This window comes from Euphorbia lathyris, chromosome 7, assembly GCF_963576675.1.
Source record: "Euphorbia lathyris chromosome 7, ddEupLath1.1, whole genome shotgun sequence".
NCBI lineage: Eukaryota > Viridiplantae > Streptophyta > Magnoliopsida > Malpighiales > Euphorbiaceae > Euphorbia > Euphorbia lathyris.
In genome coordinates, this window is record NC_088916.1 from 72778416 (window position 1) to 72795874 (window position 17459).

Consider the following 17459-nt stretch of genomic DNA (forward strand, 5'->3'; position numbering starts at 1 on the left):
TGTACGTGAGGCTTAAATTGATGCTATCTTGTAAACGTTAAGCCTAAATTGATATTATGTTGTAAACGTTAAGCGTATATTAGTGCTATTTTGAACGTTGAGCCTAAATTGGTACTTCCCCAAAAACCTTAGACCTATTTTGGTACCTATATCCTATTTTACAGTTGAATTGCTATAATATTAATAAAACCAAAGTTTAATGACCACAGTTGTAATTTACCCTAACAAGTTATCATCCTCTTTGGTTCTTCTCCTCCCTCTAGCTCCAGGAAGTGAAGCACATAGTTCAATTCTGGGCTGCAAATAATCTGCAAGTGGATATGGATACCACAAACTCCAGAGTCTCCATTCCCACCTCCTCTAACCGACCTTCCACTCGCCTCTTGTTTGATCGCCGTTACGGTTGGGTGTAAATCTCTATTTCTCTCTGCTTCTGTATTTACTTCTCGATGTTTAGGGTAATTTTCAGTTAACATATTTTCTGTATTTTAGGTTTGATGAATGGAAAGACCCCTCAGAGGAAGCTCTAGCTGGTGGCCGTGGAATGTAAGATTTTTTCCTTCAGTTTCTTGGAAACAATCAGAGCCCCAAATATCATCAATTTTGTCAATTCATACTTATTTAACTCTTTCGGAGTTATTTGTGAAGGTTCTGCATATTGCCTCTAGCAAAAAGTTTCCTGAACACCGCCTCGCAGTCGGTATGTTTGGCTACCAAATTTACTGTGATAATTGGGTGATTTGAATTTGAATTCGTATTATCTTTGTGCAAATTCAATTATGAAATAAAATACAGAGATCTTGTTCTCAATTGGTATGAATTTAATTGATGTATCGCTTAATTAAGCTTATGAATACACACTCTCTTCCGTAGTTGCAGTAGAATTGTTATGAACTAATAGTATTTAAGTCCTTAGTAAGTACTTGTGGGAATTTAGGACTATACATTGAGTACTGCTTTTTATGAAGGTTTTAATGATTCTACCATAGTCAATGTAGTTATTTTTTGGGGGCTTGGCTTTACAGCTACATATGCATTGATTTCTTGTTTAGAGAAATGCTTTAGCTTGATGTTTGGCTTTTGTTTCTTAATTTTATTGTGGTTTGGCTCCGGTTTGTTAAGTCTTTGGTGTTTGAGTAATTTTATTTAGATTGTTTTTTGGTTGGCCTTTCTGTAGTCTCTTTTTCAACTAGTTTGCATGTTGGATCTGCAATTAGAAGCTATAGCACTTTTTCCCCTGATTTTTAGATGACTATAATCGAGCAAAGTATTCCTGCAATCAGGGTAAACTCAACTCTCATGCTTGCTTCTATCAATCTACTTTCACTTGAAGTGTTAACATTGTCGTCCGTCCATCCCTAATTAGTTATTCTATTCCAGAGTGGCTTCTGCTTTAGCCAAGTTTTCGTTGAATATAGTCATTTACCATCTTTAACGGTACTGCGAATGCTTACAACATTCTGTTTTTCTTTCTCCATTTTCTTTTTATGCTGTGTGCAGAGTAAAAAACATCTGACAGCATTGTGTTTTGATACATTTCCAGTTTTTTGTTGTCTGTTATAGCTTATTCTCCATGAAGGTTTCGCTTAGAGAACAACCTTAATTGACCTTCATTTGTGTCACACGATTTTACTGACCGATAGAAGTGAAGCTGATGTCGTAAAGTGATTGCTGATTTTTACTATTTACAATTTTTTTTCATTATATAGTGTTGCAATTAGACCACCATCATTATATGGTACGGAGTGTTGGGCAGTGAAACACTGTCACATTCATAGGATGTCGGTGGCGGAGATGCGTTTGTTGAGATGGATGTGTGGTCATACGAGAAAGGATCGGGTGAGTAATGAAATAATTAGGACAAAAATAGGGGTTACATCTATTGAGAATAAAATGAGGGAAAACCGATTAAGGTGGTTTGGCCATGTAAGGCGAAGAACGCTTGATGCGCCGGTTAGGAGGACTGAAGAGTTGCAAAGGGATGTAATGGTGAGAGGTAGGGGAAGACCTAAGCAAACTTGGAAAAGGGTGATCGAGACTGATACGAGTCTATTGGGGATTGAGGAAAATATGGTAGTGGATAGGAGGGAGTGGAGGGAGAGAATTTATGTCGCTGGCGCGACTTGATTTCACGGTTTTATATGATGGTTCATGTTAGCCGATCCCGAATCATTTCGGGACTAGGGCGTTGTTGTTGTTGTTGTATATAGTGTTGCAATTATTTAGATAATTATCAACTTTCTCAACTAGTCCATCACAAAAACCTTGACTTTTTAATAGAAGATATCTGAAAGAGAAAAACACTTAAGATACGAGCGGGGAAATTGTTTGTTTTTCTCTTATAGAATCCATGTCATGAAGCTGCATACTAATTAATATGGTAATGAATTTAACTCACCGGATTCAAAAGCAAAGTAAAATATTTCTACATATTTTCTAGTTTTTCTAAACATTACATTATAAGTAGTTAACATTCTGTTATTTACTTAAGTGCGACCGCCGATGGTTTTATTAAAATATTGCCCATATCACATAAGTTTCTGATAGCATTTGAAAGACCTCCATTTTTTCCATGAGATGACTGATTGAAAGCTTGAGAATAAAACGAGGGAAAACCGACTAAGGTGGTTTGGCCATGTAAGACGAAGAGCGCTTGATGCGCCGGTTAGGAGGACTGAAGAGTGGCAAAGGAATGTAGTGGTGAGGGGTAGGGGAAGACCTAAGCAAACTTGGAGGAGGGTGATCGAGAGTGATATGAGTTTATTGGGGATTGAGGTAAATATGGTAGTGGATAGGACAGAGTGGAGGGAGAGAATTTGTGTCGCTGATACGACTTGATTTCATGGTTTTATATGATGGTTCATGTTAGCCGACCCAGAATCATTTCGGGACTAAGGCTTTGTTGTTGTTGTTGATGACTGATTGAAAGCTTGAGCTTCTACTTGATCCACATCAGTTTCATAAACAATTGCTTTCCTTGTAAGTGCTCAATTTTCTTATGTTCGAGCTGTTCTGTTACATTTCTTGGTTAGGAATACTCAGAAAATACTCGGTTCCTGCTAGAGAGAGAAGAAAAATACCATTTCCCTTTTCGTTAACACCCATTTTCTTAATTTTCTCACAGGTTAACCTTGCTGCAAATTTTGCTGTCAAAGTTTACGAGAGCCCAGATCTTTTCTCGCCTCGGGCACTGCAGGAAAATCTTCATAACCAGCTTCAAAAATTCAATTCCTCTCTGAAGAAACCAGAAATCAGCAGCTGTTTGACTCTCAAAGATAATTTTCCATTACAAACTTCTACTTCAGACCTACAAATAAAAACTGGGAAGTCATAGATGGTTTGAAGTATGCAACGATTAGCGATCTGCTTTTGCATTTATCCATCTGCATTATTTACAGGTAAATGATAGATTCATACAATCATAAGGTAAATTACATTGGTGACGTACAACCTCTGTCCTATTTCACATTTTGGTGTACAACTTGTACAACCTTTTTTGTGACCTCCCACTAAAGTGTACAGTCGGTAATTGTGACCGGTCAACGTGCCATATCAACAATTTGACCTCCATAAAAGTCAAAAGTTGACCGGTCAATGCGTCACATCAGCAATTTTGATTTTTATGACATGACACGTTGACCGGTCACAATTACTGGATGTACACTTTAGTGTGCAAAATTGAAGGTTGTACACCAAAGTGTGAAATAAGACCAAAGTTGTACATCAGATATGTAATTCACCCTACAATCATATGGACTCTCATGTCATGTCTACAGCTAAACATTTTTGGCTGGATAGCCATATGTTTGGCTCGTGAACTTGTTCGTGAATATGCTGTTTATGATTTGCAGTATTCAGAGTCCAGAAAGCGTTGTATGGCTTGTCTACATTGAGAATTGAGGATAATAATCCCAAAAAAGCCTGAGCATTTTGTTAGATATATTCTTTAAGTTTTATAATAAAGATAAATTCTTTAAGTTTTATAAATTCTATTTTTGCTGTAGTCATACTTGATGGCAGTAGTTATATCTAGAGTAAGAATTATGCCCAGAAACAGATATATTTATACTGAGTTTGGATTCAATTTATGAATAAGCTGATATAGACGAGCAAGTAGTAGACTTAGAATTTTTCTTCTTGAGTTTACTCATTTCAATTGTGTTGAGCACTTGATTTTTTATTTAGACGCGGTAAGCTTTGATCTTTTATTTTATACTATATCTTTTAGACACGTTAAGCTTTGATCTTTTCTGTTTTAGTGTATTTTTTTAGACACGTTAAGCTTTGATCTTTTATTTTTTTGGTGTATTTTTTAGACACGTTAAGATTTTTATTTTTTTGGTGTTGATACAGATTTATGACGATAGAGTTGATTTTGATCTAAAATCAACAAAGGGGTTCGTTATTATAGCTTGAACTAGGAGTAAATCCCAATAAAAAGGTATAAAACCTTGTTTTTTAAGAGAAGTTTTGTATTTTGATTGAAAAAGATATCATTCTTACAAATGTTGGGGTTTAAATATCTCCTCTAGTTTAAATACAAAACACTATAAAGCTCTTTCTAGGATTACATCTCTTAACTAAAGGAACAAGGGGTAAGGTAGGGTGGAAAGGAAGTGTTAGAATAGTAAATAAGCATTAGTGGCAAAACGGTAATAACAGAGTGATAAAACAATAATAAGGCTGAAAAGAAAAATCTAGCTGTGTCAAAACTTAACGCATCGTACTAAAATATAATATTTTATTAATTTAATCATCCAAATTACTCTCGATAACTTTTGTTAAAAAATGATCCAATAGTAAACAACTTTAAAAGTTGCCACAACGATCCCATAAATCATTACTTTATATATAATTTATTTTAGGGTAAATAATTATAAGGTTCTTGTGTTTTTACATAATACACTAGTTAGTCTATGTGTTTTTAGAAATAATCTTATAGTCCACCAGTTTTTATTTTTATCAACTCTTTAGTCATTATAAACTTGACAATGCCCTCAATTGTAAGAAAACAATATATTCTATTAGTTCACTTGTGCGAATTAACCTAATAGAGTATTCAAGATTACTGATCTACTTACATTTGACAGGTTGAGGACACAGGCAAGTTAAACTGTGATACAATAAAATACTAATCTAAATATACATAGTATGTTATTATCATGGAAACGATAGTAAACTAAAGACTAGTATGTGTTTTGAATGTTGATGGTGTTTCACCGGTCGTGGATATTACATGTCAGTCAAAGGCATACCGATCACCTTCAACTACGCAGAGGTTAATTGGGAGAGGAAACAATTAATCCACAAATTAAGTGTGATATAATAGTGAAACACAAAGAGAGAAAGGGCGACACAGGTGAGAGAGATGGTGAGAGAGAGTTTTTCACCGTCCTCAGATTATTTCTATGTATCAGGTTAGACAATTAACAGTCTATTTTATAGGGAAATGCTAACATCCTTTTCTCTCTATTGGATTAGGCCGTTCCATCTACGGACGATCCTTTTATTTTGTATAAATCCTAATAAGTCTTATCATATATTAAATACAAATTTAAAACTTTAAAAACTAACTATAAATATTTATCACTTTCCTATTATACCCTTGTTGATTGTGGTTTAAAATTATTAAGTTTAAAATAAATTTAATACCATATTAATAAAAAAATATTTTATTAATTGAGGATATATTAGAAAAATATTATTAATATTTAAGGATTTTCTTATCATTAAGTGTGAAATCAAATTTATATTTATACCTACATTTTGGGATGAAAATATTGGTCAAAATCAAACATTGGAGACAATTTAATTATGTGCACTTTTCAATATGAATGGTAGAGAAAATTTGAAATGAGATCTCAATTCAATTCAATGTTTGCAACTCTGAAACTTTCTAAAAGTCAACTAAACTAATAAGTGCTGTTAAATAACTATAGGAAAAATTAATTAAGGTTAAATATACTAAAAGTTGCCTCAAAATGAAGCAAATTTCTTGTATAAAAACTAAATTTCAAAATCTGGGTAAGTCCTTACATGAGGGGAAAAGTAAAAGTAAAGAAAAAAAAAAAAACAATTTGTGGTTTTTGGTACATTTACAAATAAGAAATGTATGATATTTTTTTCATCAAAGAAATCACGTGTTTTATCCATTTGGAAAATAAAAAATTTGATTTATGATGTGGCATGTTTGATTTATGACGTGACATGTTTGACTTCGATGATATTTTACACAAATTCGGTGACTTTACTAATTGGTTAAATGCACGATTCGTCACTAACATGTATATCTCAAAATGATCACTCAACTTGTGTCTCAATAAAATCATTCAATTTTGAGTTTTGTCTCAATTAAGTCACTATGTGTAACCCTGTTCCAATACCATGTAGGCCCAAATCCAACACCTTGGACCGCACGGTTTTAAAACGCGTCTGCACGTATTGAATTCACATCTCACTAATAAGTCTCAATCACTCCCTCTCCATTTCTGATGTGGTATTCAATTCATTCCCGCCCCATTACCATCCCTTAGGACCGCTCCTTGCTTAGGCCTTCTTACCCCGGTGCCACCTACTCCAGATCGTTACAGGCCCACCAGCTTCCATTTGGTTCGTCCTCGAACCACATATCGTACGTGGAGAGTCGGGTCTGATACCAATTGTAACATCCCGGCCCAATACCATCTAGATATTGTCCGCTCTGGTCCAAATCCAACACTTTAGGCCTCACAGCTTTAAAACGCGTCTGCATGTAACGACCCGGTCCGGAGTGGGTGGCGCCAGGGTAGAAGGCCTGAGCAAGGAGCGGTGCTAAGGGATGGCGATGAGGGCAGGAATGAACTGAATCCCACATCGAAAATGGAGAGGGAGTGATTGAGACTTATTAGTAAGATGATAATCCAATACATGCAGACGCATTTTAAAGCCGTGAGGCTCAATATGTTGGATTTGGACCAAAGCAGATAATATCTACATGGTATTGGAACAAGGTGTTACAATTGGTATCAGAGCTGACTCTCCATGTACGATGTGTGGTTCGGGGATGGACCAAGAGAAAGCTGGTGGCCTGTAATGATCCGGTCCGGAGTGGGTGGCGCCGGGGTAGAAGGCCTGAGCAAGGAGCGGCCCTAAGGGATGTCGATGGGGGCAGGAATGAACTGAATCCCATATCGGAAATGGAGAGGGAGTGATTGAGACTTATTAGTAAGATGATAATCCAATACATGCAGACGCGTTTTAAATCCGTGAGGCCCAATATGTTGGATTTGGGCCAAAACGGATAATATCTATATGGTATTGGAACATGGTGTTACACTATGACAATTTCAGCAATTAAAAAACATCGGAATGATGACATAAATGATACGTCAATATGAGACAACTCATATTTCGGGTAAATTACATACGTGGTGTACAACCTTTACTTGTTATCACACTTTGGTGTACAACATTTAATTTTGCACACTAAAGTGTACAAACTTTAAGTGACCTCCCATTAAAGTGTATAGCCGGTTTTTGTGACCGGTCAACACAGGTCAACGCTGCCACATCAGCAATTTGACTATTCTAAAAGTCAAAAATTGACACCCTATTATAAAATTACTAAAATAGCCTTGTCACCCTCCTTTGCAACTCCTCTCTCACTTTTTTTTTCTCTCTCCTTAACTCATCTCTCTCATATTTATCTATCTAACAACTCTCTCTCTAAGTTTCTCTCTCTTAAATCCTTGCTAACATTGGTTGCTTCCCCAAATACGGAACCCGATTTGGCGTGATTTTCTTCTCAAAGTAAAAGTAAATCCTTCATCTCTGCGTATCTTTTTGAGGTTTTTACAACAGAAAGTTCAGCCATGGCAGGTGGAGGTTTTGCAGACGAGGGAGCATTGAAGAGAGCCCATCTTGAGGAATATAAAATTACTGGTTATTTTGCATTTGCTTGTATAGTTGCATTGGTGTTCTTAGTGGATACTTTTTTGGTTAAAAGGTTATGAATCTTATGATCTTGGTCTCCCTAAAATCCTTCTTCTTCTTTCCACTAAAATCCATTAACAATTATCTCCCTAATTAAACTCTTCCCCATCTAATCAAAGATACCCCATTAATCTCTCTGCAATTTCCCCAAAACACCACTCTGTAATTTCCCCCAACCATGGAATTAGAATTCCGATCACCATCTTCTCCATCACCATCTTCTCCATCAGAATGGGTAATAACCTCCACAATAACTCTCCTCTTCCTAATTCTCCTCTGGAAAATATTCACAGTAGAAGAAGAATTACCAGGAAAAGTTTGTAACTTTGCACAGAAAAATCCATATAAAGGTCACCAATATTACGTAGTCCCGAAGCAGTTGATTCCGTCACACCGATCCGGATCGCAAATACCAGATCAGTGAGGAAATGGGTTTTCACATTATTTAGAAGTTGATGTCAGTGAACTCCATTAATGGTTCTTCACTATAAATTGAATGAAGAGATGAAACTAGCATAATCTCTTGCTTTTCTGAAAAATTGCCATGAAATTGCAAAGTCCAAACCTCCCACCAGGTCCAAAAAAACTCCCATTAATCGGCAACATCCATCAACTAATCGGCAACATCCCTCACCAAAAAATGTGAGACTTATCCCAAATCCACGGCCCAGTCATGCACCTCAGACTCGGCGAGCTCGAGAACGTCATAATCTCATCAAAACAAGCTGCAGAAAAAATCCTAAAAACAAACGACGTCCTCTTTGCCCAACGACCTTAATGGATATAGAGAGAAACCCGTTAAAATTTGAATTAGAGAGAGGGAGTTAGAGAGGGAAAGAATTAAATATGAACCTTTAAAGAGAGTGAAAGCTTTAGAGAGAGAAAGGGTAAAGAGAGTGGAAGTTTTAGAGAGGGAAATGGCAAAAATAATGGAGGAAGAAGATAAGGTTTTTTAGTAATTATATAAAGGATAAAAGGTACAAAAATAATTTCATATTAGGTGGGTCAATTTTTGACTTTTAGAGAAGTCAAAATGGTGATGTGGCATGTTGACTTAGGGTTGACCGGTCATAATTACCGGCTGTACACTTTAGTGGGAGCTCATCAAAAGGTTATACACTTTTATGTGCAAAATTGAAGGTTGTACACCAAAGTGTGAAATAAGGCAAAGGTTATACACCACATATGTAATTTATCCCTCATATTTCTAACCGAAATGACACATGACATCCACATATATGCCACCTGGCTATCACATGTCGATTATTTTTATGAAAAAACTAAAATTTAGTTTTTTCATAAAAATACCCGACATGTGGTTGTCACATTTCATTTTGGTCAGAGATTTATGTTAACTCATGTTGACGTGTCACTCATGTCATTATTTCGATGTGTTTTAACCACTAAAATTGATAGAGTGATCTAATTGAGACAAACTCAAAATTTAGTGATTTTATTGAGACAAATTGGGGTTGAATGAGCATTTTAAGATAACTATGTAAGTCAGTGGCCAATAAATAATGCATCTAACCCCTTTACTGATATAATAAAATGAATCATGATATATACATTTAATGATTTGAAAACCACACCAAGTAATGGTACTTTGTAAAAAACAAAGTAACCATAGCGGGCACCATTTTAACATTATAACCATTAAACTTTAATTCTTAACGTTATAGCTACTAAACTTTAGACTTTTTAATACCGGTGGTTAGTATGACTATTGACCAACAATTTTTACACTTGACTCATCTTCTATATCCATTCTCTCTCTCTTTATCCACCATCTAAAACATAAAATACTCATTTTTATCCCATTATTTATACTTTGTGTTTGTTTCTCTTTAAATCTTCATTTTTCTCTCTAAAACAAGTGTCAGTCTCTCTAACTCTCATTCTTTCTGGAAACTGATGCGGACATCCTAACTGGGATCACTGATCACGCGCGCTTGGCGGATCCTCAAACATCAGACCCACGGAGGTTGTACTTAAGAGGGCGGATCCCCAGGACATACAAGCGGGTCGGATCTAGGAGTACGCCAGGAGGCGTATCAACATCTACCCTGGGCGGATCTCTAGGTTTACTTCCTCCCGAAGTAATTCACCAACAACCCTGACAATCCGTACTTGTACCATTGTACTGATTGTCGGGGCGTATCACCCATTTTACCCTTTTATGGATAGCCTTATCGGAACCCTAGTAGGGGTAGTCCTTGTCTTTTATTCTTATTAGTAAGAGGTATTTAAACCCTCATTTTGTAAGGATGTAACAACTTTTTATCAATCAAACATCATTTCTCTTTGAGAACTTAAGGTTTATACCTTGTTATTGGGATTCACTCTTTCTAGTTTAGCTAGAGAAGAACTTCTTTGTTAGTTTACGATTAAAACCTTCATTTATCGCTTTCAATCTGTATCAGTTGGTATCAGAGCCGATCGTTTCCTGACTCGAAACTTCTTTTGGCAATGGTTCAACCCCGACAACCGCAAGATTCCATGGAAACCAGTGACCGGAGATATGAGAACTGAAGGAGCACCTCGCGGAGCAGATCCAAGCCAGCCATGAGCGACAGAGGCAAACCGACCAACGGTTCCTGGAGCTAGCCACCTCCCTAGAAAACTTCAAACTAGAGGTTATGGCTATCATCCGACCAACCGTGGGGGGATCAACCCAGAGAAAGGAAGGAGTCCCTGAACCGCAGCTTCCACAAATGGGTCCTAGGGATCCTGAGGTAAGAAGACCCAACTATGTCTTTGTGCATAATGCGGATAGTGATAGTGATGACTTTGAGGGTATTGGGGATGATAATACCATTAAAACTATGAGGGATGTTGGGCCTGTTGATAACAAACGTGTGGATGTTGCTAGAGTATACCCAGGTCTAGGAAACTTTGATAGAGATGATGCCTTTAAGCTAAAAATAGACTTGCCGTCTTTTGGAGGCGAACTGGATATAGAAGGATTCTTAGACTGGTTATCGGAAGTGGAACGTTTCTTTGAATATGCTAGGATTCCTGATGAGAGGAAAGTGAGGCTGGTGGCGTATCACCTGAAGGGTGGCGCATCAGTTTGGTGGGATCAGATGAGGGAAGAAAGAAGAAGAGGGGGCAGAGATCCGATTAGATCTTGGCTACGGATGAAGGCGATGTTGAGGGACCGGTTCCTACCGTCGGATTATGAGCAGTATATTTACAGCTCCTACAGGGGATGCTCTCAAGGGACCCGAAGTGTTCATGAGTATACCTCCGAGTTCTTGAGGCTTTCGGCGAGGGCCAACTTGTCAGAAACTGAAAGCCAAAAGACCTCTAGGTATCTAGAAGGGTTGAGATACAACATCCAGGATCGTATTGGCACACAGATGGTGGTTCGGGTACAAGATGCCAGGAATTTAGCCCTCAAGGCTGAGTCTCAACTAACCGGGAGATCCAGGAGATCCGCCACTACTGAGTATACGCCTGGAGGAAGAGATATCGTGAAGTCTTATGACAAAGGCAAGCAGGTGGCGAGTGCCAGTGCGGCCAAGATCAACAATGTGGGAAGGGGATCTGTCGGAGATACTAGGCCATATAAGGAAGCACCTATACCACCTAAGAGCAACAATCCGTATGCGAGGCCAGCGCCTTTTAAATGTTTTCGGTGCAATGAGCCATGCCATAGATCCAACGAATGTCCTAGGAGGAGAAGCGCCAACATGGTGGAGAGGTATGAAGATGACTATGACGAAGGGGATGAAGTATTTTGTGAACCCTTGGGAGAGGATGATGATGAGGCGGATGAAAAGAGATACGCCATTCATGTGGTATGGCGTTTGTTAGTCTCCAGCCGGGTAGAGGGAGATCAGAGGCACCGCCTATTCAGGACCCGCTGTCTTGTGAAAGGTGGGCGATGCAATGTGATAATAGATAGTGGGAGCCAAGAGAACATTGTGAGCAGCAGCGCCGTTCAGAAATTCGGGTTGTTGGCGGAGGCGCATCCCGACCCCTATAGGGTGGGATGGATAAAAAACGTGGGTGAACTTAAGGTGACCCAGAGATGCAGGGTACCTATTGCGATTGGTGATTACAGTGATGAAGTCTGTTGTGATGTGGTCGATATGGATGCCTGCCACCTATTGTTGGGCCGACCCTGGCAGTTTGATAACGATGCCACCCACGCAGGAAGAGAGAACACTTACAGATTTGTGAAGAATGGGGTAAAGTTCGTACTTACGCCAATGATGAGAGAGCCAAAGGCCGACGAGAAGTCTACCTTGGTAGTCTGTCCTACACACAAATCGTTTGTCAGCGAATGTGAAGAGAGTCAGATGGTATATGTGGTAATGGTTAAGGCGAATCACGAATCCACCCGAACGGGCGAAAGGGAGATGCCGAATGAAGTGACCCGCCTACTTGGCGAATATCAAGATCTGTTCCCTGACGAACTGCCGAGTGGGTTACCACCTTTGAGGGACATCCCGCATCATATTGATCTTGTGCCCGGGGCTAGTTTGCCAAGCCTTCCCCATTATCGAATGAGTCCAAAGGAAAATGAAATCATGAGGCAGAAAGTGGAAGAGCTCATTGAAATGGGATACGTTAGAGAAAGTATGAGTCCATGCGCCGTTCCAGCCCTACTTACGCCCAAGAAGGATGGATCTTGGCGGATGTGTGTGGACAGCAGGGCTATCAACAAGATCACTATCAAGTATAAGTTCCCTATTCCAAGGCTGGATGATATGCTAGACCAGCTTGGCGGATCCCGAGTTTTCTCCAAGATTGATCTCAGGAGTGGCTATCATCAGATACGAATTCGATCTGGGGATGAGTGGAAGACGGCTTTCAAGACCAAAGATGGATTGTATGAGTGGTTAGTAATGCCATTCGGGATGACTAATGCCCCCAGTACATTTATGAGGCTGATGAATCAAGTGCTTCGCCCGATAATTGGAAAATTTGTAGTTGTGTATTTCGATGACATCCTGATTCATAGCGAGACCTTGGTGGAGCATGTGGAGCATTTACAGATAGTGTTTGACCTGTTAAGGAAACACCAGTTATACGCCAACACTAAGAAGTGTGACTTCGTCATGGAGAGCCTGGTTTTCCTTGGGTTCGTGATTAGTGGTGATGGGGTCCAAGTTGATGGGGAGAAGGTAAGAGCCATCCGAGAATGGCCCACTCCGAGGAATGTGGGGGATATCAGAAGTTTTCATGGGCTAGCAACATTTTATCGCCGATTCGTCAAGAACTTCAGTGCCATAGTGGCCCCGTTGACAGAATGTTTGAAGAAGGGAAGGGGGTTCGAGTGGGCGGATGCCCAAGAGAAGAGCTTCGCCCTGATCAAGGAAAAGCTGAGTACAGCACCCGTGCTGGCGTATCCCAATTTTGATAAACTGTTCGAAGTTGAGTGTGATGCTAGTGGAGTTGGGATGGGTGGAGTCTTGATGCAAGAAAAGAGGCCCATTGCATATTTCAGTGAGAAGCTCTGTGAGGCACGACAAAAGTGGGCCACGTATGATCAAGAGTTTTATGCTGTAGTAAGGGCGTTGAAAGTGTGGGAACATTACTTGGTGGGGAAAGAATTCATCCTCTACACTGACCACCAAGCTCTCAAGTACCTGGGAAGTCAGAAGCAACTTCGAAGCTCCATGCATGCCCGGTGGTCCGCCTTCATAGATAAGTTCCCTTATAAGCTTATCCATAAGGCTGGAAAACAGAACAAGGTGGCGGACGCCTTGAGTCGAAGGGTGTCACTAATCAAAACAGTCAGCCTGGAGACCGATTGTTTTGAACACATCAGAGGAGAATACTTGGCGGATCCTGACTTTGGTAGTATCTGGGAGAAGTGTCAACACCAGCATGGGGATGGGGCGTATCACCTGATGGATGAGTATCTCATGAGGGGCAACCAACTTTGCTTACCCTGCACTTCCATCCGCGAGAAGGTTATTCGTGATCTACATGGCGGATCCCTTGGGGGACATTTTGGGCGAGACAAGACATATGAAGCAGTGAGTTCCCGTTATTTCTGGCCTAAGATGAGGAGAGATGTTGCCTACTTAGTAGAACGATGCTATATTTGCCAGACCGCCAATGGACGCACTACAAATGCTGGATTGCAGTTGCCTTTGCCTGTGCCAGAGACCATATGGGAGGATCTGTCCATGGACTTCGTCCTAGGGTTACCCAGAACTCAGAGGGGCATGGATTCCATCTTTGTCGTGGTTGATCGGTTTTCAAAGATGGCTCACTTCATACCTTGTCGTAAAACTAATGATGCCTCAGCGACTGCTAAGCTATTCTTCAAAGAGATTGTCAGGTTACATGGCGTACCTAAAAGCATTGTTTCGGATCGTGATACGAAGTTCCTCAGTCACTTCTGGCAAACGCTGTGGGCTCTGTTTGATACGTCTCTGAAGTTTAGTACCACCGCCCATCCTCAAACAGACGGACAGACCGAGGTGGTTAATAGAACTTTGGGAAACCTACTGCGCAGCAAATGTAAGGATAAACCCAGGATGTGGGATGTGGTTTTAGCCCAAGCTGAGTTCGCCTACAACGGCTCTGTACATTCGGGGACCGGGAGATCCCCATTTAAGGTGGTATACACAAAGACCCCGAATCACGTCCTTGATATAGCCCATCTTCCTAAAGGAAACGTGACTGCCAACCAGCTGGCCAAGGATTACGTACAGATGCACCAAGAAGTAAGAGAGACTCTTGAGGAGAGAAACCAGAAATTAAAAGCTAAGGCGGATGAGCACCGCAGGGACCTACAGTTTGAAGTAGGGGATGAGGTTATGGTATATTTGGGCAAAGAGAGACTCGCCAACGCCCAAGTAGCAAGCTTCGGCCTAGGAAATACGGGCCATATAAGATCACTAAGAAGGTCAATGCCAATGCCTATCATATAACACTGCCGAATTGGCTTGGTAAAATCTCACCAGCATTCAACATCCGTGACCTTAGCCCATGGAAGCCGGATGGTACTTTGGAGTCCAACCAGGGCGGATCAGTGCCGAGGTCTTTTAAAGAAGGAGAGAATGATGCGGACATCCTAACTGGGATCACTGATCACGCGCGCTTTGGCGGATCCTCAAACATCAGACCCACGGAGGTTGTACCTAAGAGGGCGGATCCCTAGGACATACAAGCGGGGCGGATCTAGGAGTACGCCAGGAGGCGTATCAACATCTACCCTGGGCGGATCTCTAGGTTTACTTCCTCCCGAAGTAATTCACCAACAACCCTGACAATCCGTACCTGTACCATTGTACTGATTGTCGGGGCGTATCACCCATTTTACCCTTTTATGGATAGCCTTATCGGAACCCTAGTAGGGGTAGTCCTTGTCTTTTATTCTTATTAGTAAGAGGTATTTAAACCCTCATTTTGTAAGGATGTAACAACTTTTTATCAATCAAACATCATTTCTCTTTGAGAACTTAAGGTTTATACGTTGTTATTGGGATTCACTCCTTCTAGTTTAGCTAGAGAAGAACCTATTTGTTGGTTTACGATTAAAACCTTCATTTATCGCTTTCAATCTGTATCAGAAACTAGTTTTAACCTTAAATTTTTTCTAATTAGATCTATGTCAAGATTTCTCTAAATCAGAATTACAAAGAAAGATTGGGTAAATTTCACCAATGGTATACAACCTTTGTCCTATTTCACACTTTGGTGTACAACCTTTAATTTGTCTCACTAATATGTACGACCTTATAGGTGACCTCCCACTATGGTGTATAGCCGGTTAAAATGACCGGTCAACGCCTGGTCAACGCGCCACATCATCATTTTTTTATCCTACTTATTTAAAAAGTGGGACCCACTCTTTCTACAATTACAAAAATATCCTTATTCCTAATAAAATTACTACAATACCCTTATACAACTCCTCTCTCCCTTTTTTCCCCCTCCCTCTCAATATACGAGATCTGGAGACATTTCTCCATAGAATTCATGTCCATTTTTGGTTACATACAGATTTTAGGCATTTTTTTTCTATTCATCTCTTAAGTTTTTATTTTTGTTTTTACATAAAACAAATAAAAAAACAATTTTTTTTATTTCTGTTAATTCCTGAATCGACATCGGCATCCCAAAACCGTATGATTCCGATGAATGTGGTTCGTTACTTTGAGTGAAATCGTCAGCTTGGGAAGCAACATTGGAGGAAGGATCAACGACAAAATCATCAGACATCGGTGGTGGAGTATTGCCGGAGAAAACGTCATTCTGGGTGGTTGGGGGAGGGAATGATGGTCATAACCGGTGAAACTTTAGTAGTCGAAAGGGCCGGAATTAGGGGCATTTTGGTCGTTATTCACGGAATCTTCTCCACCGGGGATGAAGGAGTCGAAGGCGGAATCCATTGTTGATGGTAATTGAAGCTTTTGCTATGAATTGAGAAGATAGTGGTGAGTTTTCTGTGGGTGACAATGGCGGGTGTTTGTTGAGGTGATTTACTATTTCCTGTTGAATATCGTTTTGTTAGGATCCTAAGTTGCTTTCTTTGAAAATTGAAATGAAAGAGCAGATGATGAAATTGGGTTGGATAGTTGTGGAATTTGATCACTAAATCCAGGGCAATACAAATCTGGGTTTCAATATGATCTGGGTTTGCATATGGAATATACTGTAGAGAGAGGAGAGAGAGTGGAAGAGTGAGAAGGTGTGGGATGGAAGAAAGATGGGTTTCAATTAGGGAAAAAAATAAAAGGGTGTAAAAGTAATTTTAAATGGTGGTCCTACAATTTAATTTTTTGGGAGTTAAAAATGATGATGTGGCGCGTTGACCAGGTGTTGACCGGTCATTTTAACCGGTTGTATACCATAGTGGGAGGTCACCTATAAGGTCGTATATATTAGTGAGACAAATTGAAGGTTGTACACCAAAGTGTGAAATAGGACAAAGGTTGTACACCATTGGTGAAATTTACCCAGAAAGATTGGGACAATAATTTATATCTAAACAAAAGTAAAGGCCAACGTCTTCTAAAAAAATCCACGAATTCTTAATGCAATTGTTTGTAAATCATGTAATTACATACTTGATATCCATTTTAACATTATAACCACTAAACTTTAGACTTTTTAACACCGTTTGACCAATTGTTCGGTCAAATGTAGGGATAGCAACGGGTAGTGTACCTGTGGGTACCCGACACTATTCGACTCTAATGGGACTACCCGTACCCTGTATAAAAGGGTATGAGATCAAAATAATTACCCGTTAGGGTAATGAGACGGGTATGGGAATACCCCCAGGGTACCCGGTACTCGTTACCCGTCATAACTCATTTATATATTAAAAAAAGTTATTGTTTTTTAGATGTAATATTTGAGATTTTAAACCCCAACCTTTTGTTTTTCAACCATTGAGTGATATCACTAAGTTACTTATTCTTATTGATTAAGGTTCAATTTGTTCAATTTTTAGATAAATAATTTATTAAATTTATACTTTGTTAAATTTGTAATATTTTTTATTTTATTTATTG

At 39.5% G+C, this 17459-nt stretch overlaps 1 protein-coding gene across 3 annotated transcripts; it reads left to right on the top strand.

Moving 5' to 3' along the window:
• The first annotated feature begins 231 nt into the window (after window positions 1-231).
• Window positions 232-4940, top strand: LOC136201237 (uncharacterized). 3 transcript variants are annotated; one of them, XR_010673758.1, is made up of 5 exons: window positions 232-409; window positions 493-546; window positions 649-700; window positions 3125-3398; window positions 4354-4940. XR_010673758.1 is itself a non-coding variant. In XM_065991857.1 (4 exons), the coding sequence occupies exons 1-4, from the start codon at window positions 321-323 to the stop codon at window positions 3332-3334; spliced, it is 405 nt and encodes a 134-aa protein (XP_065847929.1). In that variant the 5' UTR covers window positions 232-320; the 3' UTR covers window positions 3335-4263. The 3 variants fall into 3 exon arrangements, 1 of the variants encoding a protein (XP_065847929.1); XR_010673757.1 differs by lacking the exon at window positions 4354-4940 and adding an exon at window positions 3852-4258; XM_065991857.1 differs by lacking the exon at window positions 4354-4940 and having other exon boundaries at window positions 3125-4263.
• Window positions 4941-17459: the final 12519 nt, after the last annotated feature.

Bases quoted from the DNA above. Each gene is read 5' to 3' on its own strand.
- LOC136201237 (XM_065991857.1), top strand. From the start codon at position 321: ATGGATACCACAAACTCCAGAGTCTCCATTCCCACCTCCTCTAACCGA. The intron at 410-492 runs GTAAATCTCTAT...TCTGTATTTTAG, and splicing joins GATCGCCGTTACGGTTGGGT to GTTTGATGAATGGAAAGACC. The intron at 701-3,124 runs GTATGTTTGGCT...ATTTTCTCACAG, and splicing joins TGAACACCGCCTCGCAGTCG to GTTAACCTTGCTGCAAATTT.